At 46.9% G+C, this 23,859-nt stretch overlaps 5 gene segments (V, D, J or C); all 5 read left to right on the top strand.

Moving 5' to 3' along the window:
- The window catches only part of LOC122173242 (Ig mu chain C region secreted form-like), a 1,717,225-nt gene extending 1,697,525 nt beyond the window's left edge, over window positions 1-19,700 (top strand). The window contains 4 exon segments of the C gene segment in view: window positions 16,123-16,437; window positions 17,083-17,400; window positions 18,325-18,648; window positions 19,119-19,700. Of these exon segments, the coding sequence occupies window positions 16,123-16,437; window positions 17,083-17,400; window positions 18,325-18,648; window positions 19,119-19,513 (1,352 nt within the window).
- LOC101946746 (immunoglobulin heavy constant epsilon-like) overlaps window positions 1-23,859 on the top strand; it is a 253,341-nt gene that overhangs the window by 168,815 nt on the left and 60,667 nt on the right. The window contains 1 exon segment of the C gene segment in view: window positions 3,559-3,609. Within this exon segment, the coding sequence occupies window positions 3,559-3,609 (51 nt within the window).
- Window positions 1-23,859, top strand: part of LOC101948672 (immunoglobulin heavy constant epsilon-like) — a 375,427-nt gene that overhangs the window by 102,568 nt on the left and 249,000 nt on the right. Inside the window, 1 exon segment of the C gene segment in view lies at window positions 2,650-2,694. Within this exon segment, the coding sequence occupies window positions 2,650-2,694 (45 nt within the window).
- The window catches only part of LOC101947277 (immunoglobulin heavy constant gamma 2-like), a 193,920-nt gene continuing 171,145 nt past the window's right edge, over window positions 1,085-23,859 (top strand). Inside the window, 1 exon segment of the C gene segment in view lies at window positions 1,085-1,646. Coding sequence covers window positions 1,628-1,646 — 19 coding nt within the window.
- LOC122172646 (immunoglobulin heavy constant epsilon-like) overlaps window positions 1,664-23,859 on the top strand; it is a 52,492-nt gene continuing 30,296 nt past the window's right edge. The window contains 1 exon segment of the C gene segment in view: window positions 1,664-1,978. Coding sequence covers window positions 1,960-1,978 — 19 coding nt within the window.

Here is a 23,859-nt window from a genome sequence, read left to right on the forward strand (position 1 = left end):
GTATGACTGAGATTTTCAAAGCTGCATAAGTGATTAAAGTTGGGAAATGGATGTCCTAATTGCCTCTGTGGCATTGAAAGTCTCACCCTAAATTTTCTACTGAAAAACGGCAGTACAAAAATCTAGATGGAAAACCTTGAAGTAACCTCAGGTTTGGCATCCAAAAATCACCTGTCACTTTTGAAAATCTCCCCGAAACATGAGGATAGGTTCTTGTGCACGTAGAATATCATCATGTGTCATTGTGACTACTATGCTTACTTCGATTACTGGGGACAAGGTACCATGGTGACCATCAGTTCAGGTAAATACAATTTCTAAATATCCTAGAGTATGAAATCTAGAAATCTGAAATTATCTTGAATAACTTCTGGAAGTAGATCACCAGGATATTTTTTTCTTTAGTGTAGACCAATTCAGATAAAATCAACCCACAGGTTAAAGAATATGGAGGCATTAAAATAGTATCTAGTATCATGTAGAAATAGTTAAAATGTGATAAAATTGGAATTAAATATAAAGGGGTGACTAGAGACGGAGTGCAGTCAATTGGAGTCTTTCTGCTGGCTTTGAACATGCCCCAGAAGATAGAAGGCTTTTAGTGCTAGAGAACTCAACAAAAATCTCTTTGTGTAACGTGTACTTTGATTACTGGGGCCAAGGAACTGCAGTCACTGTCTCATCAGGTACTTGTAACTTTTAATCTTTCCTTTCCTCTCTTCCAAACTTAATGAGGCAAAAGAACTGAAATTAGAGTAACTCTCAATTTTCATAAGTTTGAAAAGTGGATTTTGTTCCAAAGTGTGTCAGAGTTAGAATAATTGTAGAGTGAAGACTATAATTATGGGGTGAGGATCAAAATGATTAGTGGTATGATAGGGTTAAAATGACCATTAGAAAAAATAACTAATTGAAATAATTAGAAAATGTGAATGGGTTTTTGTGCGACCCTGACAAGAGATTTGAGCAATGTGATTACTACGGCTTTGACTACTGGGGTCAAGGAACCACTGTCACTGTAACAGCAGGTAAAATTTTCTAATCATTTCAATCTCCAAAATGTGTGCATGAAAGTTCTAGTGAATTAACAAATATTGAGTTTGATCAAAAGCCGACTCTAATCAAGGGAAAGATTCCCATTGACTTCCCACTGAGTTGGCTCTGGATCAGACCAAGAAAAAAAGAAATTGGACTTTATTTGACTCTGTAAATTGATTCAGTATTAGATTAGATGAAATGTCATAGATTGCAGTGACTATAATTCACTCTTAGGCAAAATTAGACTCAAGGCCGTGATCATAAATAAGAATAAATGGTCAAACATTTATAGTCACTAAAAAAAATTAAATTCTTTGTATACTATTAAGAATCTGGAGGTAATTATAAGGGCAACTGAGGGAAAATCCAAGATAAATAGTTATAATCAGAAACTGAGATGAAAGACAACTTGTCAGACTAGAAATGTTGGTATATCGGGGTTGGCCCATTAAGGGTAGAAGTCTATCTAAATTAACATCTCTGTGGCTAAAACTAAAATCAAAGTAGTAGGCGGTTTTTGTGCAAACGGCACAATCAATTTTAGCAGCGTGACTATTATGATGCCTTGGAATACTGGGGACAAGGGACTATGGTCACCGTCACTTCAGGTAAAAATTTCCTCCTCTTTTTCAATCCCTATTACCTCTAACTGGTTAAATTGATTAATCTTATAGAATGATCGAATTTTGAGACTCACGAGTAACTCCCCACCCCCAAGTCTTCGAGGGTTTTTTTCGTAGGGGAGAAGGCAATGAAGGCAGAAATGAACCTGAAATAATAGCTAGTATAAAAGGGGATTAAATAAATAATGTGAATAAATGACGGGCGCTGGGCTGGGAAAGTCAGTGAGTTTTAGCCACCTAGGCCATGAGTTAGAACCACTGTGACTACAATGCTTTTGACTACTGGGGACAAGGAACAATGGTGACCGTTTCCAGCGGTAAGTTAGCTCCTCATTTTCATGTGTAGTATTAAGTTGCTGGTTAAAACAGTATTCTCCTTAGGAGGTTGCATTTTTTCAAACCCGGGGGTTAGGCGCTGCAGAGTTTCTTAAACATCAGTTTAAATTCTGTGTAGACCTGTCCCTCCCTTAGCAAAGTGGCTTCGTTATAAAACAGAATATAACGTTCAAAAGTTTTAGCGGATGGTAGAGCCTGACCCTAGAGGCTTTGAAATAATTGGCAAAATGTCCACTGATTTCAACCAAACCAGGATTTCTTTTGTAACCAAGATTCTAATGAACTCTGAGGTTATTGCTTAGGTTAACAGAATAACTGTCTTTCCGTGTATAACCAATTCGAGTACTGGGGTCAAGGGACCCTGGTGACAGTAACAACAGGTAAATTCCAAGCTCTACTATTTCTCTTCTGTCTTGTGGTCTAGGCTGTAATTAACAGTGTTCTTGATTTATGAGGGTCTTTTATTTTTCATTTTAAAAAGAGCTCTTTAAAATGTGGTTAGAGCCACAATAGGGGCTGGAAATTTCTCTAGCTCCAAATTTACAAGGGCACTTCTAAAAGACTTAAAGAGTTTGGGTTTTTTAACTTATGCCAGGGTTGGGTGAGTTTAGGTTTTTGTACGCTGTCTAATGGAGACTCTAGCAATGTGATTACTTTGACTACTGGGGTCAAGGGACCATGGTCACCGTCACTACAGGTATGATTTTTATTCCTATTGAAACTGTTATTTTTTAATTTGAGATTTTTTTTAAAAAATGAGGTTCGGGGGTATCTTTGACCAGCATAGCTTTTCCCGTTGTCAGTTCCTTTGGGGGGCTATTCTCAGCGATATAGAGGGACAAAGTACTAATCCAATCCTCACCTTCCCCCTTAAAATGGGTTTAATTCTTTGGGTCTGGTCTTAAAATCATTGTTTGGGGGGAAGTTTATGTACAGCCAGAGGTGACTATTTTATTTCTGTGGGCTTCGCTTACTGGGGACAAGGGACTCTGGTGACTGTGACAACAGGTGAGGGGTTTTTTTATAGTGTTTTATTACTTAGATATCAATCGGCGATCTCGAAAACATGCCGTCTGAGGCAGCATAGAAAATGCATTGGTTCTGTTTTGTTGGCCGGGGAACAGAGTCTAAACTTTAACTCTGAATTAAATTAAAAAGAATCTGGGGTAGGGGACGAATGGGCAAGTAGAAAATGATTTGAGAGAGAAAACTTGATAGAATTGATAGATAGACTTGAAATTCATTGCATCTGAATCTTTAAGTGGCTAAATATCTCTGTGAACCTGGCCCTTGACCAAGCTATTTATCTATCTGATGAGGACAAGAGGATAAAATTATAACATGAGAAGGTGTTTTTAAAAAAGAACAGATCAAAATTTTTTAGACTGAATCAAAAATGTTTCTAATTTGTTACTTCCGGCAGATTTAGATGTTTCTCCAGTTCAGTAAATCATAAACTCATTTTAAAAAAACAGGTCCCTAATCCTATTAATCTCAGTTAGTTAATTAATTGTCTGGGCAAGGTTATTGTAAAACTCCAGCATAGACATGTCCCGGTGTGATAACTGGTTTGACTACTGGGGACAAGGAACTATGGTCACCGTCACATCAGGTAAAAAATAATCTTTCTTTTGTAACAATTTCAGTCATTTGAGATGGTTGTTGCCTTTGCCAAGAATCCGACTCAACTCCTGTTGAAGTCAATGGGACCCTTTCCATTGGTTTCACTGGGACTTGGATCAAAACTCTAACCTGTCTTCCATACAGTTGATGCTCTGATATTAGACCAAAGACCATTTGCTCTGTTCCCTAGCAAATCAGAAATCTTTTATCCCTTTGAAATTCTGTTCACTTTTTAATTTTGTGTTTTAATGTCTTGGTAAGATCTCTTTGTAGAGTGTTTGCATGGCAGCCTTTTAGAGAGAGGTTTGAATTAGGTCTATCTACATCCAGAAAATGCTTATTCTGATCACAGTCTCTTTGGCTGGGGCTTTGAAAGAGTCTTAAGATAGTTCGGCACCCACTGAATTTCAATGGGAGTTGGGCTCCTAAGTCCAGTAGGCTCCTTTGGAATCCTCTGGAAGCCAAGACTCTTAGGGTCTGATCCAAAGCCAATGGGAAGATTCCAGCTGAGTTGGATCAGACCCTTCAAACTAGATTCTCAGTCTGTCTCTATAGTCTACTGACTTCAACAGAGCTTTGCTGATTTATGCCACTTGGGGATCTGGCCCTAGTTCCTTATCATGGCAGGGCAATAAAACTCTCCCCTGTTCACTTTATATTGAAAAAAATTCTAAAGAAAAGGATCGGGCATGTAGGTTCTTGTGAACCATTGTCCAATAGATATGTCATTGTGATAACATCTTCGATTACTGGGGACAAGGTACCATGGTCACCGTAACATCAGGTAAAAGATTTTAACCCTACATTTTCTATATTTGTAAGTGTTTAGAAGGGCATAAATGGGAAGATAATCTAGTTCCTCTGGATAATGCAGGATTATCTCTTCTAGGGTATAGTCTAGGGTCTTGTCCTGTTTATATTTAACTATCTCAGTCAACTTCTTATTCTATTCTTTTAGTCATAAATGACAAAAAAAATAGGACGGGCTATTGATTGATTGACAGGGTTTTTAACTCATTGCCAGATTGCTATTTTAATACATCAATTAATTGATGATTGACTTTATTAATCCAAATAAAGTCATGAATGAATAAATAAATAAGGATTTTCTCTGTGCATAATAATGAGGAAAGGCAGTAAAATATCTGCCCTTCTAAAATAAAAATATTTCCGTGCTAGGGTATTTAATTGTAGTCTTAATTAAATGCCAATTAGATAAATAATATCAGTTTTAACGGCACCTTTTAATGTTTAACTTGAATTTAAACATTTCTAGGTATTTCTAGGATAAATTTTAAAGGTATTTTAGCTCTTCTAAGCCCACCAAATACATAGTAAAAATAGTGACTCATTGCATAGATAGGGTATTTGTGCAGACTCCCCAAAGCGGTTGATTAGGGTGATAACTATGCTTTCTTTGACTGGGGACAAGGAACCCAGGTCACCGTTACTTCAGGTAAATCAATATTATTATTGCTCGTATGTCTACTAGTGAGGGAAGGAGGTTCTCTGTGTGAAAAGGGCCCCATTCTGCAGTCTGTAGTCTCCCAAAGTCCAAATGAGTTTGAGGGTATTCTTATGACTGCCAAACGTAAATCAAAACTCTCTCTATTCCTATACACCCCATCTCTCTTTCTCATGATCTACCTTTCTTGCTATATATCTAATTTTATCTAATCTGTCTATACAATCTGTCTATTCAATCTCTGTCTCTAATCTCTCACTCTATTTTTGCTATCTATCTAATGTATCTATCAATTTATATAGTCTGTCTATGCGAGCTCCTTGTGTTTCATATCTATCTATTTATCTTACATTTCTGAGGATAAATTACCATCCTCACAATGACCCACGTAAAAACTTTAAATTTTGCCACCCCTGACCTAACTTTCTCGCATTACAGACTTCAAATCTGACTTAAACTTTTTAGCATGATAGGACTGAGTTTAAAAATAATTGTCAAATTGATTTCTCTGTTAATATTCATTTATTGGTCCATAGGCCAGGGTTATTTATGTTTTTTTCACGTTATTGCTGTTGAAAAAGATAAATACTCAGAAGCAATAAGATTAGGAGGGAAATTTCACTCAATTGAAATTTAAGGATCAGATGAAAAATACTTAGCAATAGTTATAACTAAATAATGACTTTCATTAAGATTTAAACTCTTAAATGCCTAAGTCGCTGTTGAAAATTGGGTTTAGGTTTATAGATCACTTAGTTGCTTTTGAAAATTGTACCTATTTGTCTAATTGACAACTCTAATAGAATTCAGTAAGCATTTTAAAAGACAGAGACAAATGTTTCATGTTTTGTTACCATGGGGGAAATTATTAGAAAGCTTTTTTTGGTAATTATTAAGCTAATAAATGTTATGGGGAAGATTAGTTGCCTGACTGTCATATTTGCCCTGGAAAATCTCCCCCATAACTTTGATTACATGCTTCATTTTAAAGTTTAATCTAACAAAATATCTATTTTTCCCTGATGGTGCAAACCAAGTAATTATTCTCTATACGGACCTGGGGGCTTTCAATGCACTTTAGATCAAACTGGGATTGTCAAAGAGGTTTAAGGGGTTAGATGTGGAACTTCCAATGCCTTTCATGTCTAATTCGGCCTTAGTCCATTATAAAATGGATGCTAACAATTATTAATACTTTTAAAAAAAAGAAAGAGATTTTTGACACTCTCACTCCCATTAAGTAGCACTTTACTCCTGGAGCAGTCATGTTCAAATCAGCAAGCCCACTGCTGGATTAAAGTGCTACTCAGTGTGTCTCCAAATCTGAATTCACAGTAATTAATAAAATAAAATAAAAGTGTTCCTTTGAGTGTAGAACCAAGATGGCCGACTCTGGCCTATAGGGGCGATGGGTAGTTTAGCCTCCAGCTGGCAGAGGTTCGTTTTTCAGTTCCGTTTATTTTTAGACCAATGGTTCCATAAATAACTGTTCTGGTTTCAAAAACATCACCCCCTTGGAGTCAGTTTTGCATGATAGGTCAGAAGGTTTCAAACAACAAAGTCACATCTGTTGGGTATGAAAATAAATTCTTAGCAGGTGGCAGAGATCAACATGTTGATAAAAGTCTTGGGCTAAATTAAGCTATTGTTGTTTTCACTTGAAAATACTGGCTAGATCTCCTAGCAAATGACTTTGAATGATTATTATTATGCACAAATCTACTGCTTTGTGTTAAACAACAATAATTTCATTCTACTTTCCCAGATGATCGTTTATTAAAGGGGAAAAATAGATTAGCAATTTCTTAGTTAATCTTCCTTTTCAGAGAGTAATTTATTTGTGATTTCCTAGTCAATCTTATAATGAACAAGAAGAAGAATAAAATCATAGAAATGTAGGGATGGAAGAGAAATCAAGGGGTCTATGCCCCCCCCCAGGCTGAAACAAGATTAATGGTTTCACAATCAGTGTAGTAGTTTGTTCGTTTAGTTATTTAAAGTTTTCTAGCAGGAAACCTGAGGGAAATGTTGGTAGGAATTTGTGAGCATGTGAAGTTGAAAAATAGATATTACTATTTAGCTAGATTTATAAATGATGCAATTAGATAAATGTACACACTTTAATGCAGTCTACTTTTAACCAATAGTATCAGATTTATCTATAAATTTGAATGAAATAAAAGTAATTAGATTGATCAAAAACTTTAATCTAAAATTGAATCTTAAATCAATAAAAATAGCCTAACTGTATTTTTATTCATAGAATTAATTAGATTCATTAAAAAACTTTAATCCAATTGAATTTTTCGTGAGTAGAAACCAAAAACCATCAACAAACATTTAATAAATTATTTGCTTTTAAATTTGATATCAAAGACCCACAGCTGAAAGAAAATAAACCTGCATTTGCTTTAAAGGATGTTCAGTGGCAGAAATTTTGTCATTTTCCAAATCAAAACTTGATGTGATATTAAATCATATACAAGTTATGGCAAGGAAAATGTTTTTAATTGAGAATTTTTTAATAACTTTGTGTTTCATGAAAATATTTGAACCCCAATTCAATTTTAAAGAGAATATTATCAGCCATGCACTTCCATTTGAGATATTTTTACCAAGACATAAAAATTACTTGGAAGACAAGAGATATTTAAGAAAAAATATCTACGAGGCAATTAATTAATCTATCACTGGAAATGGAATATCAAGAAAGACATAATATGCCATCTCAACAGGGACTCGGTAAGAAACCTAATTATCTTTTTGAATATTTATCTTTATCTAATGATGTTAAATTGATGCAAAAGTCTTTTTATTTCCCCACTAAGACTTGCCTTAAAATCTCATTTATTTGTATTCAAACAATTTAGAAAATAACTTTAGATTTACTTTGAAAAACAATTATATCCTCCACATCTCTAGATGCATATTTATGAATACTTTGTTAGAAATAATTTCAGGGTGACTGTAGATATAACTTTATTAATATACAGTTTGTCAGTTAATACTTATATAGCGATCAAAAGAAAATATTGTTCATTAATAAGAAATTGACAGTTAATTATTTATACATCATTTTTTAATTTTGATTTATTAATATGATTTGGGAAGTAATATTGATTTTTAGTAATACACTTAGGTTATTGAATTATTAATAGTATATTTTAGAAATTACTATTGATTTCTTTAATAAGAGTCTGACAGTTAATGTTAATTTTTAGTGCTATATAGCTCAGCAGTGGATTTTCTCTGTGAATGATTTTTTATAATACTTGTGCGCAAAAATGAGAAGGGTCATTCTGAATTTAGCTGAAGTTACCATCAAAGTTTATTTGAGTTTATTTTTCAAGTAAATATCTTTGTGTTTCTCATTCTGTGGTGGCGTAAAATCAGAGAGAGAGAATTGTGAACTGATCTGATTTGAAAGAGTCAGGGTTTCTTTTCAATTAGTTTGGCAATCGGTAGGGATTTCAGACTCGTTTCCTTGAGGAGAAAGAGGGAGCTAGAGCTGTTGACTCGGGTGCAATTAGAAATGCAGTTTGTACTTTAATTTGGGGAGTAATTTGTTTTTTTCTTGAGAGTGAGAAAGGCAGATTATTGGGAATTGAAATGAAATGAATGAGCCTACCTCCACTTTAAATGCTTTTCTTCCCTCTCACTGACCTGTTTTAGTGCAGTGTAAAGTTTAGAGAATTTATCCCTAAATTGAATTGCAAATTCGCTTCTGGACTGATTCATAGATTAGCCGGATATTCTAAATACTAAGTAACCTTATTAATGGAAAATTTCTTAGCCATCTGGTACAATGGAAAGGCGTGATTAATTAGAAAGATTTCTTATTTAACTAATCGATTTTTTTAAATTCACAATTTAATTGAATAATTCACTAAATAGAAGATTGAGGTCGGAGTGGTCCCCCGATCTGGCTCCCTTGTTTTGGGCCTCTATCAGCACCAGGCTGGGTGAGCGGGGTACAGGTCCCTGGTGGTATGGGACCCCCTTAGCTGGGTCTGTATCAGCACCGGGCTGGGTGAGCAGGGTCCTGGTTCCCAGTGTTACCGGATCCCCCCTACCTGGGTCTGTATCAGCACCAGGCTGGGTGAGCAGGTCCCGGTCCCCAGTGGTACCAGACCCCCTAGCTGGGTCTGTATCAGCACCGGGCTGGGTGAGCAGGTCCCGGTCCCCGGTGGTACCGGATTCCCCCTAGCTGGGTCTGTATCAGCACCGGGCTGGGTGAGCAGGTCCCGGTCCCCAGTGGTACGGGACCCCCTTAGCTGGGTCTGTATCAGCACCGGGCTGGGTGAGCAGGTCCCGGTCCCCGGTGTTACCGGATTCCCCCTAGCTGGGTCTGTATCAGCATCGGGCTGGGTGAGCAGGTCTCGGTCACCGGTGGTACCGGATCCCCCCTAGCTGGGTCTGTATCAGCACCGGGCTGGGTGAGCAGGTCCCGGTCCCCGGTGGTACCGGATCCCCCTAGCTGGGTCTGTATCAGCACCGGGCTGGGTGAGCAGGTCCCGGTCCCCGGTGGTACCGGATCCCCCTAGCTGGGTCTGTATCAGCACCGGGCTGGGTGAGCAGGTCCCGGTCCCCGGTGGTACCGGATCCCCCTAGCTGGGTCTGTATCAGCACCGGGCTGGGTGAGCAGGTCCCGGTCCCCGGTGGTACCGGATCCCCCTAGCTGGGTCTGTATCAGCACCGGGCTGGGTGAGCAGGGTCCTGGTTCCCAGTGTTACCGGATCCCCCCTAGCTGGGTCTGTATCAGCACCGGGCTGGGTGAGCAGGGTCCCGGTCCCCGGTGATACTGGATCCCCCTAGCTGGGTCTGTATCAGCATCGGGCTGGGTGAGCAGGTCCCGGTCCCCGGTGGCACCGGATCCCTCCAGCTGGGTCTGTATCAGCACCGGGCTGGGTTAGCAGGGTCCCGGTCCCTGGTGGTACCGGATCCCCCTAGCTGGGTCTGTATCAGCACCAGGCTGGGTGAGCAGGTCCTGGTCCCCGGTGGTACCGGATCCCCCCTAGCTGGGTCTGTATCAGTACCGGGCTGGGTGAGCATGGTTCTGGTCCCCGGTGGTACCGGATCCCCCCTAGCTGGGTCTGTATCAGCACAGGGCTGGGTGAGCAGGGTCCCGGACCCCGGTGGTACCGGATCCCCCTAGCTGGGTCTGTATAAGCACCGGGCTGGGTTAGCAGGGTCCCGGTCCCCGGAGGTACCGGATCCCCCTAGCTGGGTCTGTATCAGCACCGGGCTGGGTGAGCAGGGTCCCGGTCCCCGGTGGTACCGGACCCCCTAGCTGGGTCTGTATCAGCACCGGGCTGGGTGAGCAGGGTCCCAGTCCCCGGTGATACTGGATCCCCCTAGCTGGGACTGTATCAGCACCGGGCTGGGTGAGCAGGGTCCCGGTCCCCGGTGGTACCGGACCCCCTAGCTGGGTCTGTATCAGCACCGGGCTGAGTTAGCAGGTCCCTGTTCCTGGTGGTACCGGATCCCTCTAGCTGGGTCTGTATCAGCATTGGGCTGGATTAGCAGATCCCGGTCCCCGGTGGAACCGGACCCCCTAGCTGGGTCTGTATCAGCACCGGGCTGGGTGAGCAGGCCCCGGTCCCCGGTGGAACCGGACCCCCTAGCTGGGTCTGTATCAGCACCGGGCTGGGTGAGCAGATCCCGGTCCCCGGTGGAACCGGACCCCCTAGCTGGGTCTGTATCAGCACCGGGCTGGGTGAGCAGGCCCCGGTCCCCGGTGGTACCGGATTCCCCCTAGCTGGGTCTGTATCAGCACCGGGCTGGGTGAGCAGGCCCCGGTCCCTGGTGGTACCGAATCCCCCTAGCTGGGTCTGTATCAGCACCGGGCTGGGTGAGCAGGGTCCTGGTTCCCAGTGGTACCGGATCCCCCTAGCTGGGTCTGTATCAGCACCAGGCTGGGTGAGCAGGTCCCGGTCCCCGGTGGTACCGGACCCCCTAGCTGGGTCAGTATCAGCATCGGGCTGGGTGAGCAGGGTCCCGGTCCCCGGTGGTACCGGATCCCTCTAGCTGGGTCTGTATCAGCACCGGGCTGGGTTAGCAGGGTCCCGGTCCCTGGTGGTACCGGATCCTCCCTAGCTAGGTCTGTATCAGTACCGGGCTGGGTGAGCAGGGTCCCGGACCCCGGTGGTACCGGATCCCCCTAGCTGGGTCTGTATCAGCACCAGGCTGGGTGAGCAGGTCCCAGTCCCCGGTGGTACCGGATCCCCCCTAGCTGGGTCTGTATAAGCACCAGGCTGGGTGAGCAGGGTCCCGGTCCCCGGTGGTACCGGATCCCTCTAGCTGGGTCTGTATCAGCACCGGGCTGGGTTAGCAGGGTCCCGGTTCCTGGTGGTACCGGATCCTCCCTAGCTAGGTCTGTATCAGTACCGGGCTGGGTGAGCAGGGTCCCGGACCCCGGTGGTACCGGATCCCCCTAGCTGGGTCTGTATCAGCACCAGGCTGGGTGAGCAGGTCCCAGTCCCCGGTGGTACCGGATCCCCCCTAGCTGGGTCTGTATAAGCACCAGGCTGGGTGAGCAGGTCCCGGTCCCCGGTGGTACCGGATTCCCCCTAGCTGGGTCTGTATCAGCACCAGGCTGGGTGAGCAGGGTACAGGTCCCCGGTGGTACCGGATCCCCCTAGCTGGGTCTGTATCAGCACCGGGCTGGGTGAGCAGGGTCCCGGTCCCCGGTGGTACCGGATCCCCCTAGCTGGGTCTGTATCAGCACCAGGCTGGGTGAGCAGGTCCCAGTCCCCGGTGGTACCGGATCCCCCCTAGCTGGGTCAGTATCAGCATCGGGCTGGGTGAGCAGGGTCCCGGTCCCCGGTGGTACCGGATCCCTCTAGCTGGGTCTGTATCAGCACCGGGCTGGGTTAGCAGGGTCCCGGTCCCTGGTGGTACCGGATCCTCCCTAGCTAGGTCTGTATCAGTACCGGGCTGGGTGAGCAGGGTCCCGGACCCCGGTGGTACCGGATCCCCCTAGCTGGGTCTGTATCAGCACCAGGCTGGGTGAGCAGGTCCCAGTCCCCGGTGGTACCGGATCCCCCCTAGCTGGGTCTGTATAAGCACCAGGCTGGGTGAGCAGGTCCCGGTCCCCGGTGGTACCGGATTCCCCCTAGCTGGGTCTGTATCAGCACCAGGCTGGGTGAGCAGGGTACAGGTCCCCGGTGGTACCGGATCCCCCTAGCTGGGTCTGTATCAGCACCGGGCTGGGTGAGCAGGGTCCCGGTCCCCGGTGGTACCGGACTCCCTAGCTGGGTCTGTATCAGCACCGGGCTGGGTGAGCAGGGTCCCAGTCCCCGGTGATACTGGATCCCCCTAGCTGGGACTGTATCAGCACCAGGCTGGGTGAGCTGGTCCCGGTCCCCGGTGGCACCGGATCCCTCTAGCTGGGTCTGTATCAGCATTGGGCTGGGTTAGCAGATCCTGGTCCCCGGTGGCACCGGATCCCCCTAGCTGGGTCTGTATCAGCACCAGGCTGGGTGAGCAGATCCCGGTCCCCGGTGGTACCGGATTCCCCCTAGCTGGGACTGTATCAGCACCAGGCTGGGTGAGCAGGTCCCGGTCCCCGGTGGTACCGGATCCCCCCTAGCTGGGCCTGTATCAGCACCGGGCTGGGTGAGCAGGTCCCGGTCCCCGGTGGTACCAGATCCCCCTACCTGGGTCTGTATCAGCACCAGGCTGGGTGAGCAGGCCCCGGTCCCCGGTGATACTGGATCCCCCCTAGCTGGGTCTGTATCAGCACCGGGCTGAGTTAGCAGGTCCCTGTTCCTGGTGGTACCGGATCCCCCCTAGCTGGGTCTGTATAAGCACCAGGCTGGGTGAGCAGGGTCCGGTCCCCGGTGGTACCGGACCCCCTAGCTGGGTCTGTATCAGCACCGGGCTGGGTGAGCAGGTCCCGGTCCCCGGTGGTACCGGATCCCCCTAGCTGGGTCTGTATCAGCACCAGGCTGGGTGAGCAGTTCCCGGTCCCCGGTGGTACCGGATCCCCCTAGCTGGGTCTGTATCAGCACCGGGCTGGGTGAACAGGGTCCCAGTCCCCGGTGGTACCGGATCCCCCCTAGCTGGGTCTGTATCAGCACCAGGCTGGGTGAGCAGGGTCCCGGTCCCCGGTGGTACCGGATCCCCCTAGCTGGGTCTGTATCAGCACCGGGCTGGGTGAGCAGGGTCCCGGTCCCCGGTGGTACCGGACCCCCTAGCTGGGTCTGTATCAGCACCGGGCTGGGTGAGCATGTCCCGGTCCCCGGTGGTACCAGATCCCCCTACCTGGGTCTGTATCAGCACCGGGCTGGGTGAGCAGATCCCGGTCCCCGGTGGTACCGGATCCCCCTAGCTGGGTCTGTATCAGCACCGGGCTGGGTGAGCAGGTCCCGGTCCCCGGTGGTACCAGATCCCCCTACCTGGGTCTGTATCAGCACCGGGCTGGGTGAGCAGGTCCCGGTCCCCGGTGGTACCGGATCCCCCCTAGCTGGGTCTGTATCAGCACCGGGCTGGGTGAGCAGATCCCGGTCCCCGGTGGTACCAGACCCCCTAGCTGGGTCTGTATCAGCACCGGGCTGGGTGAGCAGGTCCCGGTCCCCGGTGGTACCGGATTCCCCCTAGCTGGGTCTGTATCAGCACTGGGCTGGGTTAGCAGGTCCCGGTCCCCGGTGGTACCAGACCCCCTAGCTGGGTCTGTATCAGCACCAGGCTGGGTGAGCAGGGTACAGGTCCCCGGTGGTACCAGATCCCCCTAGCTGGGTCTGTATCAGCACCAGGCTGGGTGAGCAGGGTACAGGTCCCCGGTGGTACCGGACCCCCTAGCTGGGTCTGTATCAGCACCGGGCTGGGTGAGCAGGGTCCTGGTCCCCGGTGGTACCGGATCCCCCTAGCTGGGTCTGTATCAGCACCAGGCTGGGTGAGCAGGGTCCTGGTCCCCGGTGGTACCGGATCCCCCTAGCTGGGTCTGTATCAGCACTCGGCTGGGTGAGCAGGTCCCGGTCCCCGATGGTACCGGATCCCCCTAGCTGTGTCTTTATCAGCACCGGGCTGGGTGAGCAGAGGCCGGGTTCCCTGCAGTGGTAGTTGCTCCCTAGCTGGGTTTGTATCAGCACCAGGCTGAGTTTGGGGGCCAGGACCCCCATGGTACCTTTCCCCCCAGCTGAGTCGGTATCAGCATTGGCTGGGTCAGATGATCACTCGCGGTACCAGCTGTCCTAGCCCATGCTGGTGTTAAGGTTGCATGGTACGGTTTTGCTCTGTATAACCCTGTCTTTGTGGGGCTTAGTCTGAAGGCTTTGGCCTTCTCTGGTACCCATCCTCCGTAATTCTGGGCCAGCCCCTGGCAGGACACGATCCGTTCACATCCTGGGTGGCACCAACTCTCCCAGTGAGATCTGTCCCATATGGGGCTGGGACAGAGCATCCCTCCTTCAACCCATTTCTGGGCTTTGTAGCAGGCTGCTTTTGGACATATCTAGGGGGTCCCTTGTTACCTGCGGCCCCCTTGTCGTACCAATGTAAGTCTCCCCATATAGGAGGTCTGGGGGCTGGTTTGGTTCAGAATTTGGCCAGATCTCGGTCTTCTCCAATCTGAGCTTTTGTTCTGGATTTGCCAGAATTTGGTGAGAGAAGGAAGGTGAAGGAGGCAAGAAATTATTGATTTTCTGGGCCACATCCCCAGTTGGTGTAAACAAGGTGTCCCTGCATTCGAATCAGTGGGGCCAGATTCCCAGGTGATGTAAACTGGCCAAGCTTTCTGCTTTGTGAGAAGAACAAGAGTGGAGGAAAACTGGTGAGGGATGTGGGGAAATAGCACGATGAAAAGGGAAGGAAAGAGGTGAGGACACACTCATGTTTGTGTTTCTCCAAAGAGCGCAGGTTCTCAAAAGGCTTTGGGCCCTTGGAAGCAACTGAGACTCAGTGGGAATTTGTACCGCCCAAACATGCCGCACTGACCATCTGTTAGTGCACATTTTAAAGCAAGCACGGGGCTGCAAATCTTTAGTTCTTTCCATGGAGTAGCCTGGCTCACGCCTCAGCTCTGCGCTCTGCCCGGTGCTATTCATATGGGGAGGTGGCTTTCAGCCAGGTTGACCCTTTGGGCAATGCAGAAAGATGCCACTTTTTCAGCAGTGGTGCACCATGGGAAAATGGTGGGGACAGATGTTTGCACTGGCTGGGTTGGCAGCATAATGACGTCGCTGATTAGGGCTCGGCTGGTGTTGAGTGACAAATTCAGGAAATGGGGACTCAATCACAAATGGACAACTGATCGCGGACATTCAGTGTATGGCTGTTGGGAACCGTCCATTGATTGAGGGGGAGAAGTTAGTGTTGAACCTCACTACATTCCTGCAGGGCTGGAGAGGCCTTGGAGTCTCCTCACAAGCAAAGGGGGATTGAGGCATGTCAAGGGAACTGGAGCCATACACACACGAGGACTGGGCCATATATGCATAAGAGGAACTGGGGCCACGTGCAAGTATACAAGAGGACTGGGCCATATATATATATATATATAAAAGGAACTTGGGGTCCTATGTCTGTATACAAGGGGGAGCTGTGCCTTATATACCAGGGGGCTGGGTTCTATGTCTGTGTATATAGAGTGATGGGCCATAGGTCTGTATACAGTATGGACCTGGGGCCATATATGACAACTTTAAATCAAGCTTGGATGTTCTTCTGAAAGATCTGCTCTGGGAATTATTGTGGGGCAGTTCTCTGGCCCGTGTGAAACTAGATGATCACAATGGTCCCTTCTGGCTTTGGAGTCTATGAATGTTCAAGTGCATCAGGTGTTATACGTGCACACGATAGAAGCTAGGACCTTCAACGTGGGGACTTCACCCGCAGGAGTTGTCCTTTCCAAGTGACTCATCCCAGGGCGATGTATATCTGAATGTGGGATAACACTTGCTTTTTTCTCCCCCTAACTAAGCAGCAATTCTCTTTCTCATGTTGAGCAACTCCCTACATGCCCCATGGTGGTGCTTTAATGTCTCTTCTCTGCCCTTCTCCCACCCACCCCCATCCTTTCATTGTTTTGATCCTCAGCGTCCCCAGCTGCCCCGTCTCTTTTCCCACTCTACCCTTCCTGCGGGACCGTCACGAGCCAAGATCCTATCGCACTGGGCTGCTTGGCTAAGGACTTTCTTCCGGAAACAATCGAGTTCAACTGGAGTGATAACAAAAACAACAGCATCCCCGATGGCATCAAGAAATTCACCCCGATCCTGAATACAGCTGGGACCTATATTACCACCACTCAGCTATCAGTCCCTGCCTCCAAATCGCATGAGATTTTCTATTGCACAGCCACATACCCTACTGGGAAAGGGACAATCAAAGTACCTCCAACTCCTCCCTGTTGTAAGTAGTTTCATTCTCTTCTTCTGGACAATATACACAATAACTTACTACCCAGCATGGAGTCACAGGATAATTGCAGGCCTTTGGGCTATAGTATCTAGCTACTCTGGGGAGAGGCTCATCAGAAAAGCACCAATAGATATACACATAAGAGAGAGTGGATCCCTGTGCTCCCTAGGGACAGGACTCCTGGGTTCCACCCCCAGCTCTGGGAGGGGAGCAGGGTCTAGTAGGTCAGATCAGGACATGGGAGCAAGGACTCTTGAGTTCTCTTCTCAGCTCTGGTGTTTAATGTTGACCACTTAAATGGCAACATGTTAGCTCCTTCGTGGCTGGCCATTCTACCAGAAACTCCATGCTTGGGGTCTGTGGGGGTGCAGCTTGTGATTGTGGGTGGAGATTATGAAGGGGACCCCCCCTTTCCAGTCTGAGCACTGTGCTGTAGTGGAAGGTGGTTTGGGTTGCAGGCCATTCAGCTACTGGCTGATAGCAGAGCCCATCAGATGTAAAGAAAGAGACACAGGCCTTGCAGTCCCCATACACACACTGTCAGCTTTGCACATTCATTCTGTATTCTGGGTGCTGTGTTCACATGTGATAATTCTGTCGTCCCCACCCCCTTGCTTTTGTCTTGCATGTTAACAGCTGGTGAGCCCAGTATGACCATCCGCCCCCCAGCCAGAGACCAATTCCTAGAGCCCAATAAAACCTCCACCATCATCTGCAGTGTTAAGAACCTATGCAGCCAGGCCGTTACCCTGAAGTGGCTGAAGGATGGGGTAGAGGTCAGCTCTGGAATCCACACTGAAGGCCCTGTCTCTAGTGGCCCTAATGGTTACAGCCTCCTCAGCGAACTGACTGTCTCGGAGAAAGATTGGGATAATGACCGTGTGTACAGCTGCAAGGTGGAGAGCAAGAATTTCAGTGACATAAGGAACATTAGCAAGTCTTTCGAGTGTGGAAGTAAGTCATCACCTTCAGGGGTCCCATCCCTCTCTGAAATGACCATGACCCCTCCCCCAGCTCTGCTCAGGGGGTGTCCATGTAACCCCAGTGCTAAGTCGGTGAGATTTTTTTCACATGCTCCTAACCCACGTTTGGGGCCAGGTTTTCAAAACAGCTCCTCTCCCACTGAGCCCTTCTGAAAACTCTGACCTTAACTCTCCCCTAGTGCACCCCTAAACATCCTTGATTATTCTGAACAGCGTAGATCCCCATGAGAGAATATGGTTAGGGGCATGTCTTAGTGCCTCTGGGCCTCAGTTCCCCATCAGTACAATCAGGATAAAAGCATTTCCCTCTCACTGGGATGTTGTGAGGTGCTCAGTTGCTCTGGTAATAGGAGCTATATGTATACACCATAGATAGATCAATAGATTATTGCTTTCAAACTCTTCTATGTTGTACCAAACCAAAAAACAGCCTGAATAAATTAGCCAACTGGACCTGGCACAAGAAGAATTGAAATTAAGTAAGCAATGGGGCAACTGGGCATGGGATGAGCCCTCTACAATGAATACAGGGATCTGTCCTTTAGTGCTGAGATGCAGCCACAGGGGATGAGGCAGCTGTTTATACAGGGATCCATCGTCCAAAAATGAGATACAGCCACCTCTCGGGTGGGGTGCAGGGGCTGTCTAACAGGCTCACAGCAAAGTTGCAGAGCGCTTTGCGGCAGGAAGTGAGGAATTCCTCATGCACATTAAAACTCCCTCCTCCCCACCAAACATTAAAATTAAGGGAAGCTTCTGACTCACTGAGTTGATGCCCATGTGTTCTGGGTAGGACCATCTTCTAGACACTAAGAACAACACAATTATTTTAAAAATTACACAGCCCCTGTAGTCGAATGAGAATTCTCACCCATCTCTCTTTGCCTCCCACAAGGTGACTGTTCCCCTCCTGAGATCGGCGCCCTGCTAATCCCGCCTAATTTTTTTGATATTTATATCCGCAAATCGGCCATACTGACCTGCAAGGTCATTAACATGCAATCCGCGGAGGGGCTCAATGTGATCTGGACGAAAGAGGATGGCAGTGAGCTGAAGACCAGCATTGGAGATCCTAAGGTGCAGAGCAACGGCCGTCTCAGCGTGGATGCCACAACCTCCGTGTGCGCGGATGAGTGGGAGAGAGGAGACAAGTACACCTGCAAAGTCACTCATCCAGAGCTCATCTTCCCCCTTAAAAAGACTTTGACCAAAGAGCCTGGTAGGTGACCCTCTTCCGTCAGCTTGGTTGTGCTCACAGCTGGTCATTACTGACCCGGAACCAGATATTTCATGGGGGAGGGGTATTGAAATACCCATCAGAAGGGAAAAGAATTCCCCTTCCTCTAGCAGTTTTAGGCTGAGCTTTGCAATGCTACCTAAGGGCTCTGGGTGTCCAGCTCCCATTAGAAATTGGTAGGAGTCCGACATCCAATTCCTTAGGGTGACTTTAGAAAATCCCACCCTTGGTCTGTATCTCTAGCTAATAACTCACCCCCACCACCTCTCAGGCCGTGTAACCCTCAAGGATTCCCACCTAAGGGCAGGCCAGTGGTCTATGCAACCCACCATGGCAGAGAAACCCATGTCCATTGCATTGGACCAGGGCCAGGAGCTGTGAGTCCAAGGACCCCTTGGTCCAGCGAGGTCACTTGTTCATCGCTTTCTCCAACTCTCTCTCTCTTTGTACAGTAACCAACAGCCACGCTCCGTCTGTCTACATCTTCCCTCCTCCCTCCGAGCAGCTAGCCCTCCGCGAAGCTGCCACCGTCACCTGCCTGGTGAAAGGTTTCAACCCCCCTGACCTCTTCATCAAGTGGCTGAGCAACGGCGAGGAGCTGAATGCCTCCAAGTACATCAACACCGAGCCCATCCTGGAGTCCAGCCAGCCGCCGCTGTACTTCGCCTACAGCACGCTGAACATCAATGAGCAGGAGTGGAACGCCGGCAACACCTACACCTGCTTAGTCGGACATGAGAAGCTGCCCCTGCAGGTGACCCAGAGGACCGTGGACAAGTCCACCGGTAAACCAACCTTGGTCAATGTCTCCCTGGTGCTGTCCGATACCGCCAATACCTGCTACTAACCGTCGTGCCCTCCCCTGCTGTCCAATCCCTCATTGTGCCTCTCACTCCTCCGACTGCTGTTTGGAAGGGGAGAGGTCACATGCCCCCTCCTATGTGTGTGTAAAATAATGGTGTTTCTGGAATGGAAAATCGTTGGCTGCATATTTTAAAAAAATGTTAGAAATAAAGTCAATTTTGGGAAAAAAATGGAAACTATTTAAGTCCTTTTCTGGGGAAAATACCATGTGATGTGTCCTCAGAGATGGGGAAGGGGTTTCCAAGAGTTCATTGCCCATATGAAATGGGAACTGGGCACTCGTGTTTGCACTGCAGTCATGATTCTCATCTCTCTCTCTCTTTCCAGTCCTCGCTTCCTCTCACAACCTTCTCCTTGCTAATCTCAGCTTTTCCACCTCCCTCTCACGCCCCTGAACACAATTAGCTTGATCCTCAGTTACTTAATTCCTGCTGATTCTCATTGATTCTGGAAGAGTGTGGGGCCAAAGTAGCTTTAAACTCCCTTTCTGTTCCCTGCATTCTCCTGGTCTCAGAGCACCCTGGGGGCTGCTCTAACATACTCACTACTTTCCTATAGGCCCTGGGAAGCAGACAATAGACACCTCTGATAGCAGTGAGCACCAGCCAGACTGGACTGGACTAGTACTTCTGCAGAACCCTCACACCAATTCTCCATCTGCCTGGGGGACCCTTTGCTCAGGAAATGCTCTCAGGGGGTTCTTTCTGCCCACTTTAAGGTAACTTTGTGGTGCCAAAGTGGTGTAATTGAGAATCAGGCCCAGTCTCTGGTATCCAGTTCTTTCATGATTATCACACAAGGTGACAAGAAATACTCAGTCTCACACGCAATCTCTGGTGGCATTCATTACACTCACAGTCCAACACATAGGCTCACAAGAAGTATTCAGGGCTCACATATGGTTCTTGTGGCATTTGATGCACTCATGGTCAACCCAGAGGGTAATCTTGGCACCGAAAGGTTCTTCTGGCTCATGGTTTCTCTTGAATGTCTGGTCTCCCAAGAAAATAAAAGATCAGGGACATAAAAACACATAACCGCAATGATGTTGAATATATCACAATATTCTTCCATGCCCACTGGGATCTCCCTTTGAGGTGTTTTGCTGATGCGCACAAATACCTGCACAATTTACTGTCGGAAGACAGGATACTGGGCTAGCTAGACCGTTGGTCTGACCCAATATGGCCGTTCTGATTTAACAATCAGCGTTTGTTTATCCATGCCTGATAGACCTTTCCCTTCAAGTTGCTTTGTAAAGACTTTGTGCATATGTGGCAATGATTCCATACTTTGGGGCATTGCCTCTGTTCGCGATGAACCTAAGGAGCATTGCACATACCCAGTAATCGTTTTATTCACCACTGAAAACCTGTACGATTCACGGCATCTATCTCCTCATGACTCCAAAGTGTTCCACCGGTTTGTCAGCCGGGCATCAGGTCCCCCACCTACTGCCTTTTGTACACTGGGGCCTCAGTCTACTTCTTAATAGGACAGGAACCCAGATCACCAATAAAAAACAACCACTCTCAAAGCTGGCCCTGATCAGCCACCAAGTTGGGGGAAAAGACCCTGCTCACACAAGTTAAAAACCAATGGTGGGCAGCGTCATGAGACTGGCATCCAGGGAAGGATTTGTAGATACTGCCTACGATATTCTTATTAATCTCAAAACACAAGATTATTTAGTAAAAGAGAGAATAAAGGTGCTAAGGAAAGGCATATGGGGCCTTCAGGCTCTGGGGTACTGGCTCTGATCCAACCCCACTTCAGAGGGATTAGCTGGTTCAGGAGTGTCAGAGAATGGCATACAGGGCATTTCCCTTCTAGGGAGTGCCAGCTCTCATTCAGTCCCCGGGAGGCAGGGGGCTAGCTGGCTCAGGGCTGCAGGAAATGGGATATGGGGCCTTTCCCCTTTCATGGGCACCAGCTTTAATCCAGCCACACATTTGCTAGATCAAGAGGATCGGGGTATGAGCTATGAGGTCTTTTCCTCCTTCGTGAACTGGTTCCAATCCCACCCTGGATTAGTAGTGACCCAAAATATTTCCTGTTACGCAGTGAGTGTCAGACCCGTTCTTAATGCGATAGGGACCATCATCGCATTATAGAAGAATTTAGATAGGTGGCTAGTGGGGTGTGTATGGAGACAGATTCTGCAATGGGTTAATGGATAGGTAGATAAATAGATACACACTAGGGAAGGAAGGATAGATAGTAAAGTACTGCAGAAGGAAAGAAGGAGGCCAAACCTGTCAGGCTCACATGAACTGAAGGCCTTACCCAAGGAAGTTCTCTCTGCTGGCAACAAAGAGTTCTTGTTGGGTGTCTTAATTATCTACTTCCTATCAATACAAATTTAAAAAGTAGGGATGGTTGAAAAAAAATCAGTCTAAGTTGCTTTAGATGGAAATTTAGGGTTTCAGGTGAAATGATATTTTTCAAATAGTTTCTGCTTTCTACAGCAAACTTTGATTTATTTTTTTGTCAAAAATGGAAGGTTCTAAATCCAAAATATTTCAAGTCTGAAATGCTTCTTTGGTGCCTCATGGGAGTTGTAGTTTGGGTGCTCCCATTCTCCTCTCTGGGCTAGGCCCCCGGCTGGATTTCTTGTCCCATAATGCACTGTAAGCATGCTTCTCCTGTGATGCACTGCCTCTCCTTGAGAAAAGGCAAGACTGTGGTGCATCCTGGGAGATGTGGTCTGACCAAGTTGCCTGGGCTTTAGAAGAGGATGGACGAATAAGACTCTTGAACTACAATTCCCATGAGGCACCGTGGTGCCATTTCCAAATTGAAATTGTTCCATTTTTGCATGAAACATTTCAGTTTTCAATCTAAAAAAATTAAAATTTTTCCATTGATTTAAAAAAAAAATTCTGACCATCTCAAATAAAAAGTGCCATGAACCCAGATGAAAATCCAACCTTTTCAGAAAACTCACTTTGCAATAAAGCTTCATTTCCCCAACCCCCAACTCTGGGCTCAGCAGAATCTTTTCAAAAGAGTTGTCCCACAACTACCCATGCAGAAGCATCAGTAAGACACTTCACCGCATCTTGGATACAACTTACATTCACACAAGTCCCTTCTTTGGCATGAAACGTAAAACCAGATCTTTACCATCCATGGTCATTCAAGATCCCATTGTCGTTTCCCCCTTATCCAGTTTCTATAGCAGGAAAGAGCGGAAATCTGAGATTTCCCACTCACCCGAGAGTTTCAGAGAAGCTTTTGATCTGAATCATCAAAACTTTTGAAGTCTATTCATCGTTACTTTCCATGGTTCTCAGTTCAGGAATCAAAAACCTTCATGACTTGGTCTTCTTCAGTCACTACCACCAACTATTCCTCTTCGCTGTTGCTCATTCTCCCATATGCTCCCCTTGCAGTACTAGCATACAGCCTTTAAAGTAGGAGTGTTGGCCGGAATAATGACCATGCTGGTGAAGGGGCGACCAGCGCAAGGACTATGAAGCATTTGAGTCCCTCTTAATAGTCCCTCAGAATAGGACTTGCAGGTTGCACAAGGCCCTCTGCATAGAAATTAACATCATCCATTTTCAGTTTGCAACCAAGAACACCCAGAGTCGTGCCTGCAGGGAGCAGGTCCTGAGCAATTTATAGGCAGAACTATATTCATACGTAACATTCTGTGGTCAGAGGAGAACATGCCTATAGACATGTAGGTCCACCAATATCCTCTTCTCTCTCTCTCCTCCACCCTTCATTGCTTCAATTCCATATTTTTTACGGAACAATTTAGCCAAAGATTTCCAAAGACGCCAAAGGGGCTTGGATGCCCAATTCCCAATTAAAAATAAAAGATTCCCAGGAAATGGGCGTCCAAATCCCTCAGGTTGTTTTGAAAAGCCCAGTCTTAAGTATTTCTGTCTATCGCCATACATACTCATCTGCTGTTGGTCTGTCTATCCATTCCCCAACTCCAATTTCTCACCCATGAATTCAGTGCAAACAAAACCCTCTACTTCTTAAAATATTAGCCATTAAAGGCACTTCAGAAACAGCCTCTTAAAAGCATGGGGAGAGATTTTCAAAAGACCCTGAGCAATGTAGGAAATCCCACTCTTAGTCTATTTCTTCACCCTTGGGACCATGGAGTTTCTTCATTGGATTAGGCCGGTGAGCTGCTACCTCCCAACTCCCATTGAATCAGATTGGGAGTTACCCAAGTGGAGTCAATGGGCCAGGTCCCCAGCTGGAGTAAACTGGCTGTATCTCCACTGCCTACAATGGAACAATGCCAATTTACACCAGCTGAGAATCCAACTCTATTTTCCACAGGGAGGGGAAAGCCCTCCATTG

The sequence above is a fragment of the Chrysemys picta genome, chromosome 13, assembly GCF_011386835.1.
Source record: "Chrysemys picta bellii isolate R12L10 chromosome 13, ASM1138683v2, whole genome shotgun sequence".
NCBI classification, from domain to species: Eukaryota; Metazoa; Chordata; order Testudines; family Emydidae; genus Chrysemys; species Chrysemys picta.